The 19556-nt window shown below is 35.5% G+C and overlaps 2 protein-coding genes across 2 annotated transcripts; both read right to left on the minus strand.

Annotated features, from left to right (window-relative positions):
- Positions 1–2199: 2199 nt before the first annotated feature.
- On the minus strand, positions 2200–4081 carry LOC142613767 (putative carbohydrate esterase At4g34215). Its single transcript, XM_075786258.1, has 2 exons — positions 3401–4081; positions 2200–2684 (listed from the first exon to the last, which is right to left on the minus strand). Exons 1-2 carry the CDS (start codon positions 4004–4006, stop codon positions 2364–2366), a joined length of 927 nt encoding a protein of 308 aa, XP_075642373.1. The 5' UTR covers positions 4007–4081; the 3' UTR covers positions 2200–2363.
- A 12414-nt stretch (positions 4082–16495) lies between these two features.
- On the minus strand, positions 16496–18037 carry LOC142613463 (auxin-induced protein 22D-like). The gene is made up of 4 exons (XM_075785826.1): positions 17606–18037; positions 17259–17467; positions 17056–17155; positions 16496–16972 (listed from the first exon to the last, which is right to left on the minus strand). The coding sequence occupies exons 1-4, from the start codon at positions 17827–17829 to the stop codon at positions 16900–16902; spliced, it is 606 nt and encodes a 201-aa protein (XP_075641941.1). The 5' UTR covers positions 17830–18037; the 3' UTR covers positions 16496–16899.
- Positions 18038–19556: the final 1519 nt, after the last annotated feature.

Raw genomic sequence — 19556 nt, forward strand, 5'->3', positions numbered from 1 at the left:
CAATGGAGAAAGAGAAATGAAAAACAATGGAGAACAGAGTGTCTCCTTCATTTATTGAGTCCTTTCCTTCTTTAATAATGGTGGAAATGGGTATATGTCACTTTCCCAATGGATAAAGTGTCACATTCCCATTGGAGAAGGACAAGGTAGAGTCTTGACAAAGTGGGACCACATGCATTTGGTGCTTCTTTGACAAGTGTGCTTATGCTTGTACTACAAGCAATAATGCTTCTTCAACAAGCTGGTCCTCTACTGTAATATTCCCAAAACTCGTAGCATTTGGTTGTGATTTGTTGCTGTAGCTATAATGGTCCTTGACTAATTTTGATATTACTTTTACCTAGTATCTTGGACACGTGGACCACAACTAATGGCTATATGCTTTCTTTCTTACACATTTTTTTATCTTTCTTTTCTTATTATTTTGCTATGTCTTGGACATGTGGTGATGGCGGATTGAGTCATTATAAAGCAAATCCAATATGCCTCACATTTGGGCTTGGTGACCGTACAATGGTTGAGGTGATAGATTGTGATTACTGCATGATAAAAATGATGTTGCTCTGATCGCAATTTGTGACCTCATATATTGTGAACCAAATTGTGAAATTTGTATCGACAGGAAATTAATCTAGTTCATGTGAAATTTGTATTGTGAAATTAATCTATCTTGCTCTTATCGAGTTTGTTTGCCTTTCTTTGTTGGAGTGTTGTGGTATAGATTTGTTTAGGATATTGGTAGTGCATAGTTAAATATGTAATTTGCTAGTTTGTTGCGTTATGGTTCTTTCCACTTAGAGCATTTTTAGCAAATGTGTCAAATGCTATAATTTAATATCAAATTAAAAAAAAAAAAAAAAACAAGTCAGTTTTACATCTACCTACAGTGGGCTAGATGTTAAAAAAAAAATTGTTTGTTTAATGAAAGCTGTAAAGGGTCTACTGAACGGACTGAGGGTTGTTACTGATCGGACTGAGGGAGGGAGGGAGACAAACTATTTTGGAGACGTTATATTCAAAATTCCATTTTATTCTGCATATAACTCGGTTTTCCCATTGCCGAGTTCTAAACAATGACGCGAGAATATTTTATTGCGGAAAAGTCACGATGGTGATCTAGCGTGGCAACAGCCTGCCCAAAACTCGGCTTTCTAATAGTCGAGTTCCTTAAGTAACTCAGCTTTACAGTGATTGAGTATCAAAATAGGAGCATGCCCCTATATAGTTTTGAAACAGGAACATATTGCCAAATATTTTGCTCAATGGGGGCAAAAGCCTAGAATCTCCCCAGATTTTAAGCACAAAGATACTGGAGAAGCTCTATGGATCGAAGGCAGGTAGAATCCACCGTGGGTGAAGTCCCAACTTGCAATACTGGATACAAGAATGGGGTCTCTTTTGATCAAGATGCTAGGTTGGACGCAAAGTCAGTGCCCGGTGATAAATTTTTGCCTTTCTAAGCGCTCATTTTGTTGAACTTTAAGTAACGGTGCCAATGGGGCAGTTTCTGTGTAGATTTCCCTCATTTTGATTGATTCTCTAGAAGATCTTTGGAGACTTTGTTATAGAGTTTGCAGTCTATAATATGGATGTCACATGATGTGTCAATTATTAGTCACTATATATTCATTTGGCTTCAAGGTTATCTGGAACTTGAGCAATTGTTGTTGGGTATATAATAGGAAATTTTGTCTTGAAATCTAAATCATTCTTATAAAGATTATGATCTATTCATCAGTCTAGAATGCTTTACCATAATTCATATGGTTCTGGCCATTATAACTTGGGCCCAAATCCAGCCAGCCTAAACTTGTAACGTAACTTTTTGTTTTTTTTGTCTAAATACTGTCTTGTACAGTTGTACTACTGATGGATTTTTTTCCCTGGTTTCAGTCCACTAATATTTGTAACAACTTGGAACTTGTGATGTATCTAGGGCCTTGGATATACATATACCATGCATCTGTCACATTTGATTATCTTTAGGGCAAGACACTTTAAGAACATAAAAAATGGTATAGCGGGTCTGATATGATATGTCAATCAAATGCATGCACTTGAAGCTTTGTCATGTTATTATGGATGTACTAATATGTCAATCATTAGTAAGATCTCAATCGATTGTTTTCAATCACCTTATTTTCATTGCTAGATTTATCACCATAATAATGAAATTGAAAATCCCATTCAAGTAGATACTTTCACTTGTATAACATCAACACATTTCAAGGGAGAAGAGTCTTTGAGCACAACTGATATTGTAACCACAATAAAAATGTGCAATCTTTTTCCCTTCTCATATTTCATAGAGATCTATTTCACAATTTAGTATTTTTTCAATATTTGAAAAAGCTATCTGATTGTTAGACAATGTTAGTTAGGAATAGGATCATTCTGATACATAGAAATAATGGAGCTATCAAAATGTTAACAACAAAATTAGAAGAATTCCTAGGTGCACTACTGCGAATAGGACTCACAATAGGACCACTGGGTAGAAATTTAAGGAATGTATCAGCGAACATCTTCCCAAGTTGAACCTGCGCTGCCGTGGTTAGATGCAGGTTATCCGGTTCAAGTGGCAGACCCTTGGCATCAATGGTCCGCAGGTTCATTAGGTCAATTCCCATCTGAGCTTCTCTAACAATCTCTATAAAAGGTCCTGAACCTGGTGCTAGAGCCACCTACCAAGATTATTGAAGAAAGTTGTAAAATGCAAGTCTACTTATTAATTATTAATATTTCTAGTGACTCTTGTTGTCATGACTTGTTTGAAACTTCGAATTAGATTCATGCCTATGTAAAAGTGATAATGTTTTATTTGGAAATAATAATAAATAAATAAAATTGACTTTTAAGTCATTCATTATTTATGAAACAGATGTACTGACTGCCTGTTGGTTGTTACCCAAAGGTCTAAACTTCAAGTCTCCCACTAATTGCGCAAATATGCATTTTCTGCACCATCTATTATTTCTCCCATGCTTTAAAATATATATTAAGTGGAGTATATTAAAAAAAATTTATTTATGTTACATCAGAGTTAGGCCATCTAGCTTGTAATACAATAACTCAATCCATTACGTAGATTCTTGGAAACCACAATAGACCATTTTACATTATTATCAATTATTTCTCAGTAAACCAAACCTCGTTAGCAGATCGTACAAGACTAGGTTCAGTGTTTCTGAAATTGTCAATGTAAGAGGTTTGGTAGTAATTCTATGCATAAAATGATTTATAAAATAACTAATGTACTAAACTAGAAGAAACCCCAACCAATTGGACGAAACTAAGATTAAAGTTAGGAACAAAAAAGATAGAAACTTGATCAAAAGAGAAGAAAGTGTACATGTATATTGAAAACTAATACTAAATCTAAGTGAAATCGTGTACATACCTGGATTATAGGGAGCATAGGAGACTGCAAATCATCTCGGACGTCCAAGAAAAACTTCTCCAATTTTGCTTTATAGGATTTGGCATCTTCTTGACTCTCTGTATCACTTTCTCCTTGATACCATAGAAGCGCCTGGATTGTCCCACCATTTTGCACAGAAGCTTGAGTCCTCTTCATCATCTGTTTGTAAAGGAAAGTCCCTTTTTCCCACAGACTTATCTTAGTCCCTCCTACGGCACAAGGGACCAGACCAATGATCCCAAAATTGGGATCTTTACCCAACACATAGTTAGCAAAAGCCATGCCTGGTCCAACCCCATTAATCTTGTTGAAATCAATATCCGAATGGAGAGGCTCTTGGGCTAAAACCCACGTCAGGTTTGCACTGAGTTTGAGAATGGACGGGTTAGGAGAGCACTGGGGTGGGACAATGCCATCCCATGTGGCTATGCCGGTAATGGTGTTGCTGACCACGCCTCCACGTCCGGCCATGTTGCTTTGTCCAGCTAAGATGAATATGTTTTTGCCTTGTTGTTGGAGTTGTTGGGGTCTCACTGACCAGGCTTGAGTCACAATGAGGAGTAAGAAGAAAATAGGAAGAACCATCCCTTTGCTCTCTCACTTTGCGGCTCAATGTGGCAAACAATGTGAGGGTCCCCTCTGAAAGTAAGATGCTTGCTTCTTATTATGGGTCTGTTGAATAAGAATTTGGGTGTAATACAGAGTGTGAATCAATTACTTATCATTCTTTTCACTATTTTTTACTTGTAAAGAAATGCCACGTCAGTATACAAGAATAAATATTAGTATCAATGAACCATAAATAAAAAGGGAAAGAAAAGAATATTCAATAATCAATAAAATTTCTTATTTGTTACATAAGAAACTTTAAGCGGTAAGCTCTCATTACGAGCAGAGATTAGTTGAGTTGCACGTAAACTGACTTGGACATTCGTGAGAAACCAAAAAGAAAAGAAAAAGAATAAGAGATTAGACTAGATTAGACTAGCATATGAGCTATATTGTTGAAGCAATTTTGTCTAACTTGGGTGTACTGTGGATAGGGCTATATATAGAGACTGTGTTGAAGCAATTTTCTCTGTATGCATGTATACAACATTAGGCCTTCCACCTCCCATTTTGTAGAGACTGTTCTTTGTAGTATCTTTTTATAGAGACTATGTTCTATGCATCAGAACGTAGTCTTCAATCCATTCAAAGTATACTTCACTTCAATTCAAAATTTCAAAGTCTTCAAGCCGATGTAAAGTAGGTTTTGTGAGAAAGTAGTTAAATAAGACCATATTAACGCTTACCGTTCCTAAAGGGTAGAGATGACGCTTGGCCTTCGAAAGGGCGTTGACCAAACGTGCACATTAATTGGTCATTTATGTATTTGCTCAATCTTTTTTCTTTTGCAACCGTCGTAATTAATTCTGATCTTTGTTAGCATGCATTTTGCTCATGAGTGTTATCAAAAAAAAAAAAAATGCTCATAAGGAGAACTTTTTTTTTTCGTGGAGAAAATCATAAGGAGAACTAATATAACAAATAACGAATTGGATCCTATATAGAAAAATATGAATCTGTAAATACATTTTCCTAAAAAAAAAAAAAAAGAATCTGTAAATACAGGTAGTTAACTTGTCTATGCATTTTTGGGGTGGCCCTCCAAGTTGCTTGCCAATGCCATGGTGTTAAATAATTCATTGGATCCGTATATATCGCACGCAACTTTACTCTATTTTTTAAAGTTATATTACATTTGCTACTTTTCTTGGTCATTGGTCATGTAACTTTTACTTGATCTTATATAATAGAAATTTGTTCTCTCTTTTTCAATCATAGTAATCTCTGTAGGTTTTGTGATAAAGATGGTTCAATTTGACGATAACACTTACCATCCAAGAGGGTGTCGAGGTATTGACCAAACATGCCCTTGGTCCTTCATTTATTCATTTGTTTAATTTTTTTTATAATTGCATTTGTGAGGATAAATGAGCTGAGCAGGAGTGTTGGGCCGTGGATCATGCCCGAGGACACATATGAGCCTGAGGATGGTCAAAAGGTTTAATGAGTATTGAGGTCAATGAGCCGATGAGAAGGAAAAATAATAGAGAGCTGGTGGTGTCTCCTGAGGAGCCAAGCTTCATCGGGAAAGTATTGTGGAAGGTTAGAGCCCAGTCACCTAGAGACTGCTATGCAAGAGGTAATAATTCTTTTGAGGATAAGTTTTAGGGAAAGAAACCAACAATAAAGGAAGAAATATATGAGAAGAATGCTGTTACTACTACATTAAATGCTCTGCACTTAATCAACTAATCCCATTTATGTGGAAATGACACCTAAACAGTGATATTTTAGTTTACAGCTGCTCACAAAGCTTCCAGGAGGTTTCTGAGATGGGACAAGCATCTATAAGATCACTTACAGGATCAACAAGTGGAAGGTTGGGATGAAGGATGGAAGAACTATATGAGAAAAAGGTCTCCATAAAAAAGGGGCATGTAATCTTTGGAAAAAAGAAGAAGAAAAGAACACCTTGTACTTAGACAAAACTTGAGTAAATATAAGAACTCATCCTCGGACTTAACCGAGAAGTGTCATTCTCAAATTGTGTTTTCTAACCGGTTTAATCCCTCTTAATTAAGGCCCGTATTTGATTTATTGAAACGCTCTTTCTTGTAAAATTCACTCTCTAACAAATACATTGTGTTGGGCTTATTGAGCCATCATTAATTGTTAGCAGGCTGAAGGTACAATTCGGGTCCTTACAGCATTCATAAGAGGATTTTAATTTATTGTACGTCTTAAATAAGGGGATTCAAAATCTATACATCTCCTTTAAAAACATTATAAAAAAAAAATTGTCCATTGACCTAAAGACCAATGGTGAAATAGGATTAAGACAAAATACACTATTAGTCTCTCAAATTACATATTGAACACTTTGAGTCACTATTGATCATTTTGTCCAATTCCACCAAGAATTGCGAATTTGGTCTTTCAATGCATGCATAGTGCGCATAAGGAAAGCTAATAATTGTTTAATGTTTATCAAAAAAAGAAAGGGAAACTAATAATATATTATTTTCATTAAAAAAAATCAAGAATTGATCTCGTATAGAATATTTGAATATGTAATTAGCTTGTCTATGCATTTTTGAACTGGCCCTGGCTTCGTTTGTTTCAGCGATAAATGAAATCAGGAAAATATTTTACACCATGCCTGCTGTTTAGGATGGTCAGAAAATTCGGTCAAAGGAAAAATTAAATAATTTGACTGTAAAATAAGAGAGCTTCAGGTGTAAAATAATTTACACTTTCAAATTACCTTCAAATAGAATTTTATAGACTGAAAACATAAAAGGAGAGAGAGAGCAACGGTAGTCCAGCCATCGATCCACCCAAACCCATCACCAATCAAATCGCACTGCTCAAATCCATCGCTGGTTTGATCGCACCGCCCAAACCATCGTCGATCTGATCGCGCCACCTCAACTCCTCCGTCATGCTCAAACCCATCTCTGATGAACTCAACTAAACCCACCCCGATTTCACCACATCCCAGTCCCCGACCCATTGCCTCGCCGTCGTGCCTGCAAGCCCCTCTGCCGGTGAAGGTAGTTTCTCATCTACTTTACCTTCATCCTCTCTCTCACTCATCAGACCCATCCTTCTTCCACCCACGCCGTTGCTGCCTTAATTTTTCTTTTTTTGATTGTAAAATAACATTTTTGCTTGGATTTTGGAGGATTGGTGGTTGGGGTGATTCATGGGTTTCAGTGGTGGTAGGTTGGGGGTGAGTTTAAGCGTTGATGGTGGTCGATTGGGGGTGGTGGATCGTTAGCTAGGGTGGTTTGTGGGTTTCAATTGTGGTGGATTATGGGTTTTGGTAAATGGTTTTGATATTGATTTTGAGATTAATGGGTTTGATTTTGATTATGAATTTTCAGATTAATTGGTTATGTGGTGGTTAATGGTGGCTGGATTTGTAGTGGCCAGTGGTGGCTGGGTTGATGGTGGTGATTGTGGTTGTTAGGCACTCTGAAAATAGGTTTTTACATGCAATACCAAACACTAAAAATACTTTTCCAGCAAATTTTTCAAAACACAAACAAACAATTGAAAGTATTTTCCTTTTCGTAAAATATTTTCACCTGAAAATATTTTACACTCGGAAAATATTTTACATTCAACTAAACGCAGCCTAAGTTGTTTGCCTTGGTATTAATGATAAAGGTAAAATGCAAAACTGACTTTCTAAGTTTCTTCAGATTTCTTTTCAGTCCTTTAACTTTATTTTTTTCATTTCAAACCTCTAAATTTCAAGTTTATTCAATTAAGGCTTTTCCATTAACTTTTGTTATATGTTATGGTTAACTTTTCAATTTTATAAATTTTTCTTCAAATTTTTTAAATTAAAAAAATTCAATTAATGATTGAAAAATATTTTCTAGATATTTTTTTTTTCAAAAAATTTTTACAACAGTTAACGGAAATGCCTTAATTGAATAAATCTGAAACTTAGAAGACTGAAATGAACAAAAACAAAGTTAAAGGAGTGAAATGAAATATGAAGAAAGTTAGAGGGTCAATTTTGAATTTTAGCCTTAATGATATATATAAATTTCGTTAATAAAAATAGTTTCTTTTATATATTTTTTTGAGAAAACAGTTTCTTTTATAGAATTTATAAAATTAATCATATAATTTTATTTAAATTAATTAATTAATTCACAACTATAACTAATCAATATATGCATTTACTCTATTGAGATGAAATTCTAAATAAAGAGAATCTCAAATAATGATTCACATGGTAGAATTTCATGCTTTCCCACAATGATTTAAAAGTTTTGCATACATCGTGTGTTGGTTTGGATAAGCTACATTATTTTTTGGTAGCTCATTACTTAAAATGAGATTCAATATACAAGTTGCTTTAAGAAAATAAACAAATAAATTAACTTATTTCTAATTCACATGCAAATAAGTTAAATTTATCTAGACTCAAAGCATTATAAAAATAAACAAATTAATAAATAAAAACTAGTACATTTTTTTTGGGTTTTGAAATGAAAACCTGAAAGCCTTTAGTTTTGACTCAACAAATTAATACTACATGTGAGAATTGAGAAGGAATAGACATTATTTATATAATTTAATAATTATATTGAGAAAAAGGAAATTTGAATTCTAGATATTTTTATTGGAAAAATCAAGAGATGCCATTTGAGGAAAGCTTTTGGCAAACTCTTTAACAATTTATATCAAATTATAAAGGAGATTATCTTTATATACACACATATAAGTGGTATATAAGTAAAATAGAGTTTGATCAAATTATAAAGGAGATTATCTTTATATACACACATGTGAGTGGTTTATAAGTAAAATAGAGTTTGCTACAAGTAAGTACAATAGGCTTTACGCCCTCCGGCCTTCTATTCCAACAATACAAATGGCATTCTCTTAATGGATTAAAGAAAATTTGATATGAACTGATGTGATCCCTAATTAGTGTACCAAATAATTTCTTGTAGTTAATTTCCTATAGGTATGGTTCATATGTATTGTGTTGGATTTGATGAAAAAGTGTACAAAAAAACAGATCCTTGAAAAACTTTTTTGATTATTTATAACAAAAGAAGAGAAAAAATATTGTATTGTTGCATACCAAGCTTAGAAGTATAAGACGAGTAATCCTAAATACAATCCTAATCACATGTAGTGGGCTTTTGAAACAGTACCGGCTTAATGGGTGAGCCAAATAGACAACCGCCTAAAACCCTCAATGAAAAAAGGCCCTTAAAATTTTACCAATGGAAATGTTTTTGTACCAATGGAAGTATTAATAAAGCCCAAAATATTTACTAATAAATAAAAAGTAGTTTTTTATTAAAGAAAAACTAGTTAAAGAAAAATGTGTTCATTGGATGAGTCAATCATTTAATCTCCCACACATAAATGTTAAAAAAACTTATTAATCTTACACTAGTAAACAAATTTATACTCAAATTTTATTTAGAGATATTAATTATATAACTTTATTAAAATTTTCAATCATAATTTGTTAGTATTTGGTTACTTCATTCAATAAATAGTGTTTATTTTAGTTATATTGTTATTAAGTAATGTGATGGGTTGGTTTTAATTTGTAATTTTTTTCTTAAAAAACTAGATTTTAAATAAAAAATTAAAAGTTAAATAAATATTTTATTAATATTTAAAGTATAAGAATAGAACTGAAGTGACACCACAATATCCTGGGCCGGCATGCATGGACCCAATCACGTAAAATGGTGGGGTTGGACAAGCTCCAATAGCACTTGAAAAGAAGTGAAAAGGTTGGGGTTTATTCTGAATGCATATTCTTTTTAATGGGACCATTTGCTACTTCAATCAGGGTTTCGTAAGGAAGCCTTGAAAGTTTATAAAGAAATGATCTCAGAAGGGATTAAGCCCAACCCAAAAATTTTGAAGTTTTTTGGGAAGAGAAGAGATGTGGGTTATGTGTAATCTACAGGCCCAGTTTGAGTTATTGAAATTCAAGTCAAGTTAGTGACTTCTATTGTTACTGAAGACTTTTGTCCCATTAAGCACAGTTTCGTAACTTGCTTCGTGATTGTTGTAGGTGCAAGTTAGATTTTTGAGATTATTTTGAAAATGATCTCTAAAATCTTAACAATATATTTAAACAGCATGTTTGTTAAAAATGATGTTTTTGTGTTTGTAAGAAATTGAAGAACATAAGAGTAAAATTGCAAGAGAAATATACATAGGTTTTTTTAATGTAGAAATCCTCTATGCTGGGAGAGGGAGAAAAACCTGACACAAGCCATATCGAATGTTTCACTATTTTCTGAAAATGGTTATAATGGAGGTATTGTGTTACAATAGAGAAAGAGAAAAGGAAAACAGTGGAGATCAGAGAAAGAAGAGGTGGGAAGAAGGCTTCCACCGGAGTATTAAAGTGTCTTCTTCCTTCATTGAGTCATTTCCTTATTTAATAATGGTGGAAATGAGCATGTGTCACTTTCCCAATAGATAAGGTGTCGCCTTCCCAATGGAGAAGGACAAGGTAGAGTCTTGACAAAGTGGGACCACATGCATTTGGTGCTTCTTTGACAAGTGTGTTTATGCTTGTACCACACGCAATAATGCTTCTTCAACAAGCTAGCCCTCTACTATAGTATCCCCAAAACCTATAGCATGTGGTTGCGATTTGTTGTTGCAGTTGTAATGGTCCTTGACTAATCTTGCTATAACTTTTACCCACTATCTTGGACATATGGACCATAACTAATAGCTACATACTTTCTCTCTTATGCATCTTTTTTTTTTCTTCTTTTCTTATTATTTTGCTATGCCTTGGACATGTGGTGATGGTGGATTGGCTCATTATGAAACAAATCCAATATGCTCCACTTTTGGGCTTGTTGACCATACAATTGTTGAGGTGATAAATTGTGGTTATTGTATGATAAAAATAATGTTTGTGATGGTTTTATGTATGTTAACGTGTATTAGGGTATGTGAGTTTTAAGCCCACCATGTTTACTTGTATAGCACACTTACTTGTACTGTACACTCTGCCTCCTATATAAAGACACTCATGTATATTCTATTATTTTTATGAGATACAATACTATTGAATTCATTATTTTTAACATGGTATCAAAGTCACTACTCGGACCTTTTCTTAGCAGTCTTGTCTTTATTGGTGTTACTCTATTCGCAATATCGCTTCCGCTGTCACAGCAGCCGCCGCAGCCTCTTGCGTTGAATCTCCGACGTCTTCCAACCGTCGTCCTTGGGTTCCGAACTTGCAGTCGTCGTCGTTGAGGAGTTTCACACCACAAAGACCACTGCTCCTTACATCACCGCCACGAATATTGCTTCAATTAATTTTTTGCAGGTACCACTGAGATCGTCTTACGCCGATCTACACACTCGTGGAAGCCTTGAAGCCATCAAAGATCGCACGCGCCCCCATGTGCCACTCAAAGGTTCTGCACTGCAGCTCATGCGCCCCACGCACCACTGCACATCTGGGTTGTATCTCCATGCGCTCCCACGCACTGCACCTTCAAGTCACGCGCCCTTGCACACCTCAACACTTCTATTGACATCATTCTGCCACGTCAGCCCTAGTTGCATCATCGTTGACGTCACTTGCTTGCGTCAGCCGTTGATGTCATCGTTTAACTTCTAGTAGTGGACCGTTGACTTTCAGCAGGTTTAACCGTTGACTATTTCTTAGTGTCGATTTTTTGCAGTCCAGGTACTTCTTACTTAGTTTTTCGCATAAATTTCATTTTTGCAACCCATTTTTGCATATTTTGCTTCAAAAGGAAGAAGAAAGAATAAGGGCAAGTCTTCTTCCTTATGCAACAATCGTCACCGACAATCCGACAAACGTTTTTGTAATTTTTGCAAACATTTTGGCCATAATATTGAGACTTTCTATTAACGCAACAAATCATGGCTCCCGTCTCTGCACAGTCTCAGTCTTCTGGATCTACTTTCACCATTTCTAGAGATGACCTTATAAACATCATTACTAATATCATTCATATGGTTGGTAATGCATCTTATTCATTTTCTCTCTCAGCTTTATCTGGTATGTCTCCTACCTCTTGGCTTATGGATTCTGCTTGTTGCAATCACATGACACCTCACTCGTCCTTATTTTCTAACCTTAAAACTGCCCCACACCCTCTTAATATTCGCACAACAAATAGTTCCACAATGTCTAGACATAATATAGGTTCTGTTTCAACCCCCAACCTGTCATTCTTGGGGTCTTTGCTGCTCCTGACCTTTCTTACAATTTATTTTCTGTGGGACAATTAGCTGAGTTGGGTTATCGCATTATATTTTATTATTATGGGTGTTTTGTGCAGGATCTGAGGACGAGACAGAAACTTGGGACTAATCCCAGAGTTAGCCGTATGTTTCCCATGGACAACCTTCGTCTTTCACTTGTTACTTTTGTTTTTGTTGCTGCAGCTGCTGCAGTTTCTTCTATTCCTTCCCTTGAACTTTGGCATGCCTGACTTGGTCACTCATCTTCCTCTCAGGTGCAACACTTAGCTTCTAAAGGTTTATTAGGTTCAGTGTCCACAGAAAATTTTGATTGTGTTTCATGTCAGTTAGGAAAATAACCAGCTTTGCCTTTCAATACTAATGAATTAATGTCCGCTGATATCTTTGACCTAATTCATTCTAATGTCTGGGGGCCTTCCTCTATCTCTACTATTGGTAGATCTCGATATTTTGTTGTCTTTGTTGATGATTATTTCTGCTATAGTTGGATTTTTCATATGAAACATCATTCTGAATTATTGCAAGTATATTTTAATTTTGCAAAAATGGTTGAAACTTAATTTTACAAATGTATCAAAATTTTTCGATCTGATAATGCTCTTGAGTACACTCAATATGCTTTCCAAGCTGTTTTGCATTCCTATGGCATTGTTCATCAACTAACTTGTCCAGGTAACTCTTAGCAAAATGGTAGAGCCAAATGAAAACTTCGTCATATTCTTGACATTGTTCGTGCTCTCCTTCTCTCTACCAAAGTTCCTGCTCCTTTTTGGGGCAAAGCTGCACTTCATACTGTTTATACTATTAATCGCATTCCAAGTCCTGTTATCCAAAATTAAACTCCATATGAGCGCCTTTTTGGGTCACTTCCAGACTATCACCACCTTCGCTCTTTCGGTTCTACTTATTTTGTTCTTCTTCAACCACATGAGCATAACAAACTTGAGCCTTGGTCAAGGTTTTGTTGTTTTCTTTGCTATGGCGAAACTCAAAAGGGGTATTAGTGTTATGATCTCATCTCTCATTGTCTTCGTATCTCCCACAATGTTGTCTTTTGGGAACATCGCTCCTTTGTCGAGCTCTCTCACTTCCGTGCCTCCCTATCTTCCTCCTTTGTCTTAGATCTTTTTTCAGATGAGACACATATTCCTTCTTTAGCTGCTCTTGATCCTCCTATAGTTACTCCTGATTCTCCTATAGACTTCTCTGTCCAACCACTAGATATCTTTGATTTTTTTTCCTAGTTCACCCTTTAATGAATAGGTGGAAGATAAACAGGTCGAAAACGAGCTACCCGACCCTGAGCTTGGATCCCCTACTCTTGCTCTGCCTAAAGATCTTGCACAAGACATTCCACCTCGTCACTCAACTCGGGTAAGATCCATTCCTACACATTTACTTGACTATCATTGTTAAACTGCCCTTACTACACTGTACGAGCCTCACACCTATCGTGAGGCTTCCACTGACTCTTTATGGCAGATTGCAATGAAAGAGAAACTTGATGCATTATCCAAAAACTATACTTGGGATTTGGTGATTTGTGGTTGGTTGTAAGTAGATCTACAAGATTAAGACTCGCTCTGATGGGTCCATTGAGCGCTACAAAACTCGTCTTGTTACAAAAGGTTTTACACAGGAGTATGAGATTGATTATGAAGAGACCTTTACTTCGGTTGCTCGTATCTCATCTGTTCATGCTCTCTTAGTTGTTGCTGCTGCCAGTAAATAGGACATTTTTCAGATGGATGTCAAAAATACATTCCTTAATAGGGATTTAAGTGAAGAAGTTTATACGCAACTTCCTCCTAGTCTCTCTGTTAAATCAAACAAGGTTTGTCACCTTCAACGTGCACTTTATGGCCTTAAACAAGCTCCACAAGCTTGATTTTCCAAATTCGGCTCTACCATCTCTTGCTTAGGTTACATTTGATTCTGCTTTATTTCTTCATCGCACTGACAAAGACATTATTTTACTTATCCTATATGTAGATGATATGATCATAACTGGTAATGACCTCAGTGGCATTCAAGAACTCAAGGATTTTCTCAGTCAACAGTTTAAGATGAAGGATCTTGAACATCTCAACTACTTCTTGGGTCTTGAAATCACTCATTCTACAGATGGACTTTATATTACTTAAGTCAAGTATGCCTCTGAACTCTTATCTCGAACTGGACTCACTGAACTCTCATCTGAAGCCAAGTACACCTTCAACGTGCACTTTATGGCCTTAAACAAGCTCCACAAGCTTGATTTACCAAATTCAACTCTACCATCTCTCGCTTGGGTTACATTTGATTCTGCCTTATTTCTTCATCGCACTGACAAAAACACTATTTTACTTCTCCTATATGTGGATGATATGATCATAATTGGTGATGATCATAATTGGTGATGACCTCAGTAGTATTCAAGAACTCAAGGATTTTCTCAATCAACAGTTTGAGATGAAGGATCTTGGACATCTCAACTACTTCTTGGGTCTTGAAATCACTCATTCTATAGATGAACTTTATATTACTTAAGCCAAGTATGCCTCTGAACTTTTATCTGGAGCTGGACTCACTGATAGCAAGACTGTTGACACTCCAGTTGAGCTTAATGCGCATCTAACTTCCTCATGGGGGAAACCATTGTCTAATCCCTCTCTTTATAGAGGCTTGGTTGGCAGCCTAGTTTATCTCACTATCACTCGTCCAGACATTTCCTATGCTGTTCATCAGGTGAGCCAGTATCTATCTGCTCCACGATCAACTCACTATGCTATTGTTCTGTGCATTCTTCGATACCTAAAATGCACTTTCTTCCATGATCTCTTCTACTCTGCCCAGTCTCCTCTTGTTCTCCATGCATTTTTTTTTGGCTGATTGGACAAGAGATCCCACTGATCGCAGGTCCACCATTGGTTATTGCTTTCTTCTTAGTTCTTCTCTGATTTCTTGACGAAGCAAGAAACAAACTCATGTGGCCTTGCTGAAGCAGAATATCGTGCCTTTGCTGATATCATATCTGAGCTCTTTTGGCTACGATAGCTTCTCAAAGACTTAGGTGTATCCACATCCTCTGCTACTCCTCTTCATTGTGACAACTAGAGTGCCATTCATATTGCTCATAATGATATCTTACATGAACGGACTAAACACATCAAGATCAATTATCATTTTATCCGTTATCATTTTGTTCATGGTGCTCTCAAGCTGATCTTCGTCTCCTCTAAAGATCAACTTGCAGATATCTTCACCAAGTCACATTTTAAAGGACGCCTTCATACTTTGGTTGACAACCTCAAGTTGCTCTTACATCCACCTTGAGTTTTGAGGGGGGCTGTTAACGTGTATTAGGGTATGTGGGCTTTAGGCCCATCATGTTTACTTGTATAGCACTTACTTGTACTGCACACTCTGCCTCCTATATAAAGACACTCATGTATATTCTATTATTTTTTTATGAAATACAATACTATTGAATTCATTATTTCTAACAATGTAAAAATAATGTTTCTTTGATCACTATTTGTGACCTCATATATTGTGAAACAAATTGTGAAATTTGTGTTGACAAGAAATTAATCTAGTTCACGGGAGAGTTTCAGCCTTTCAGGTACTATCTATCTTGCTCTTCTTGAGTTTGTTTGTCTTTATTTGTTGGAGTCTCTGGTGTAGATTTGTTTAGGATATTGGTAGTGCATAGTTAAATATGTAATTAGCTAGTCTGTTGCGTGGTGGTTCTTTCCTCTTATGATTTTAAGTCTACTGCTTGTATTTGACCATGTGTTCGGTGCATAACTCAAAATTACCTACATAGAACAGAAATTAAAAAAAAAAAAAAAAAAATCAGTTCTCAGGCTGCAGGTATTGATCATGGGAAGTGACTCATTTGATAATCCCATATTTAACATTTGTGTCAAATTATTTAGATCTGAGGATTGTGAGGCCTATTTCGCTTATAACAACCAAACAGGTTTTGTGAATTTCAACAAAAAAAAAAAACTTCCCAATGTTAAAAACACAAAACAAAACTTTTTTCCAAGTATGCTTCTAATTGTCCTCACAGAGAGCTTAGTTTATCAAATCTTTGTTGAATTTTGCTAAATTATTACACAAATGATCACACAAATTTCATAATTCAAGAAGGATGATGATAGTTGGATATATATATATATATATATAAGTACTGTCATTTGCTTGATTTGATGCCAACAATTTATGTTGAAGGTATGAGGCTAGCATCTTTTCCACATTACGTATATGGTAAGAATATTAATAAACAACAACATGTAATTTGTTTCTAAATTTTAGTTTTCACTAGTACACATAAAAAAGAAAATTTACGTATTTTAGCCTTTCTATAATCATATTGATACATAACCATATTGTGGAACAAAATGAACTAATGAAGCATTTAATCCTCTATACAGTTGGAGCTCAATTGCTGTATTTTCTTTTCCTTTTTTCTTTTCTTTTTTTCCTAGCTTTGCTTTTATGCGAGTACTGTTTTGGAAAGCAAACAAAAGACTAAAACCGCTGAGGCTGATCCCAGCACTAAATAAGTCGGACCAATTTTGTGCCTTTCTGTCAGATACCAAACTTCTTGGAGATCCCTGGCCAATCAATTTCACTTCCAAGACACATTTCTCTTTTTGGGTGGTTTTCTTTTGTGGGTTTCATAAACAACCCAAGCCTCTAGCTTCTAACCCCTTCATGATTCTCAGTCTCTTGCAGGTGGAAATGAACATACTGCAGTAAAAAGAAAGAGCAGATTAGACGTGAAAATTTTTGTGTCCTGGCATTACTCAAGGGCTAATAGAGAGAGAACTTACTCCCATGGAACATCTCCAACCAGCATCCAATCGCCATCTTTATCTTCATAAGTAGGAGCAAATTCAGATCCATTGTAGCCTTCCCTTTCTGAATACTCACCTAAAAAATTTAGATCCAAAACACAGTCAGAATTTATAACACGTAATAGTAATACTGCAAAAAGCATTATCCTTGTGGTACAAGAATGTGCATAAATTCTTACCTATTGTGAGCTTGAACAAGTTTTCCAAGGCCTTGAGGAGCATTGGATAGCTCTTGTAAACCTTGAGATCAACCTTCCTTAGATAAGGAGCCCCATCCATGCTTACTTTCACATACATCCCAGCACCAGCACCATCAGCCTCAGTTTTCTTTTGTTGGAAGCTATTTCTCCTGTAAGATCTAATTGGCGGCCACCCCACTACTTGTGCCCTGCCATCATTAACCAACACATATCAAGTTATTTACACATAAAAACTAACTTATACTATTTGTTTGATCAAAACTAACATTTATTTATTTTTGCATATTGTTCTGTAATAAATTTATTTCAGTCTCATGATTACTTACTTGGCTGGAGGGGCACTATCTTGGTCACCATTTCTAGCATCAGATACGTTTGAATTGCTCAAAGAACTTGACTCCTCGGCCACCTCAGGTGAAGCTCTCTTATTACTAATCCTTACACTAAGATATGATTGTTTCTCATGCTCATCACTCCCGGGCAAGCCTAATCTTAGCTCAGTTGCCTCAAGATTAAGATCATTACCCCCATAATTCACTGACCTTTCCATTTTTGCTACAAAAAAATTATGGTTCCACCTTGACTAGCTTGGTCTATAAGAGATTGAATGAGAGAAATGATGGTGAATATTCCAATTGAGAAACCTTGGGTTGATGAAGAAAGATAGGGCTAGCATAACAATTATATAGAGGGTCATTATTAGTGAGGGACAACACATCTAGGTGACTTATTCTTTTGGTGCATGAACTTTCCCAAATGAGAAAAGATTGCATGACTTTGCCATCTCACACGATCGAGCAGAAACAATGACCAATGAGAGGAGGACACGTAGTAGAAGGCGTTGAGACAAGGAGTGGAGAGAGATTGGGGCAAGTATAGAACAGGTAGAGATATGGTTGTTGGAGACATGAGGAGCAGCATGGAGTTTGATGCTGAATGAGAAGGGGACACGGAGGGGACAAGCACAGCCGATTGTATTGAAGACCGTGGACCAGGATTGGACGGCTGAGATTGGGGTTTCAAGATGGGGTTTGAGGAGTGATTCCAGGAGCGTTGGATCACGAGGATGGAAAGGGAGAGACCACGCATGTGACAGAAGGGGGTCCCCCCGTGGATGTGGTTGATTGGTAAGGCATGGCCATGTGGGTTTAGATTAGTAGGACCTTTGTGTTAATTCGTTGGCCTGTGGATGCATGACATGTGGGATTTCATGTTCAATGGTGACCCAATCATCCTAAAAAAAATATCAAAAAATATCATCCATTTTTCTCTTAGTGATCCGATATATATTCTATGTATATGTGTGTGTCTTAATGCTATTTTATATTTTGATATTAAAAAAATAAAATAAAGCAACATATTTCTAGATGGGATTGGTTTGAATATAAAATGAAATATAAATAATGAACAAAAGATTTTTATTTATATATCTCGTTTATAAATAATGTCTCATAATATATGGGACTCACACAATGTGAGATTCACATGTTATAAGAGAAAAATTCATATACTAAATTTATAAGATAATTATTACGTCACTTTAGCCATCATTTCTCTCTGCATCATAAAATTTTCTTAATAATAAATATATATTAATACATTTTTTAGGGTTTAATAGGGGACTTAACCATAAGTGTCATATATATACTCGTATTTGGGTAGTTGACTATAAGTAATAATTATTTAAGATATTATATTTGAAAGGAAAAGATAAAGGATCCAAAAGATTGTAAGTGGATTTCATCATCAACATGTGGGCACTTTAGAAAGCACATGAATCTGTGAGCGCAGATTTGGTAAAGCCAAACCGAATTAAAAAGTGCTTGTAGTGCTTCTAGAGAAAATATTATTGTTTATCTCAAAAAAAAAAAAGAAAAAAAAAAGAAAGAAAGAGTATTTGGAGTGGATAATTAATTTTAACAATATTAATGTATCTTTGAACTTTGAAGGCATCTCAAAAAATTGGAATGGAATAATAAGTGGATAAGTAGGTGCTTGGATTGAATTATTTCAAACTTTCCTTTATGTTCTCTCCATAGTTAGCGTTAGGATTGGCTTGTTTTCGTTAGAAAAAAAAGAGTATAAATTGTAAATAAAAAAAGTAAAGCTTCAAAAATATACATAAACAAAGAAGTTTTTTTTAAAAAAAAAAAAAACTAATTCAAGAAACACTAAATTACTTACAAGAGTTGGAAATTTTATTGAGGAAAGTCACACAACTGGCTCCCTAGGAAAGGTTTGATTATATATCATTATATTGAAAAGCTTTTATCCTTG

The sequence above is a fragment of the Castanea sativa genome, chromosome 10 (assembly GCF_040712315.1).
Source record: "Castanea sativa cultivar Marrone di Chiusa Pesio chromosome 10, ASM4071231v1".
Taxonomy (NCBI): domain Eukaryota; kingdom Viridiplantae; phylum Streptophyta; class Magnoliopsida; order Fagales; family Fagaceae; genus Castanea; species Castanea sativa.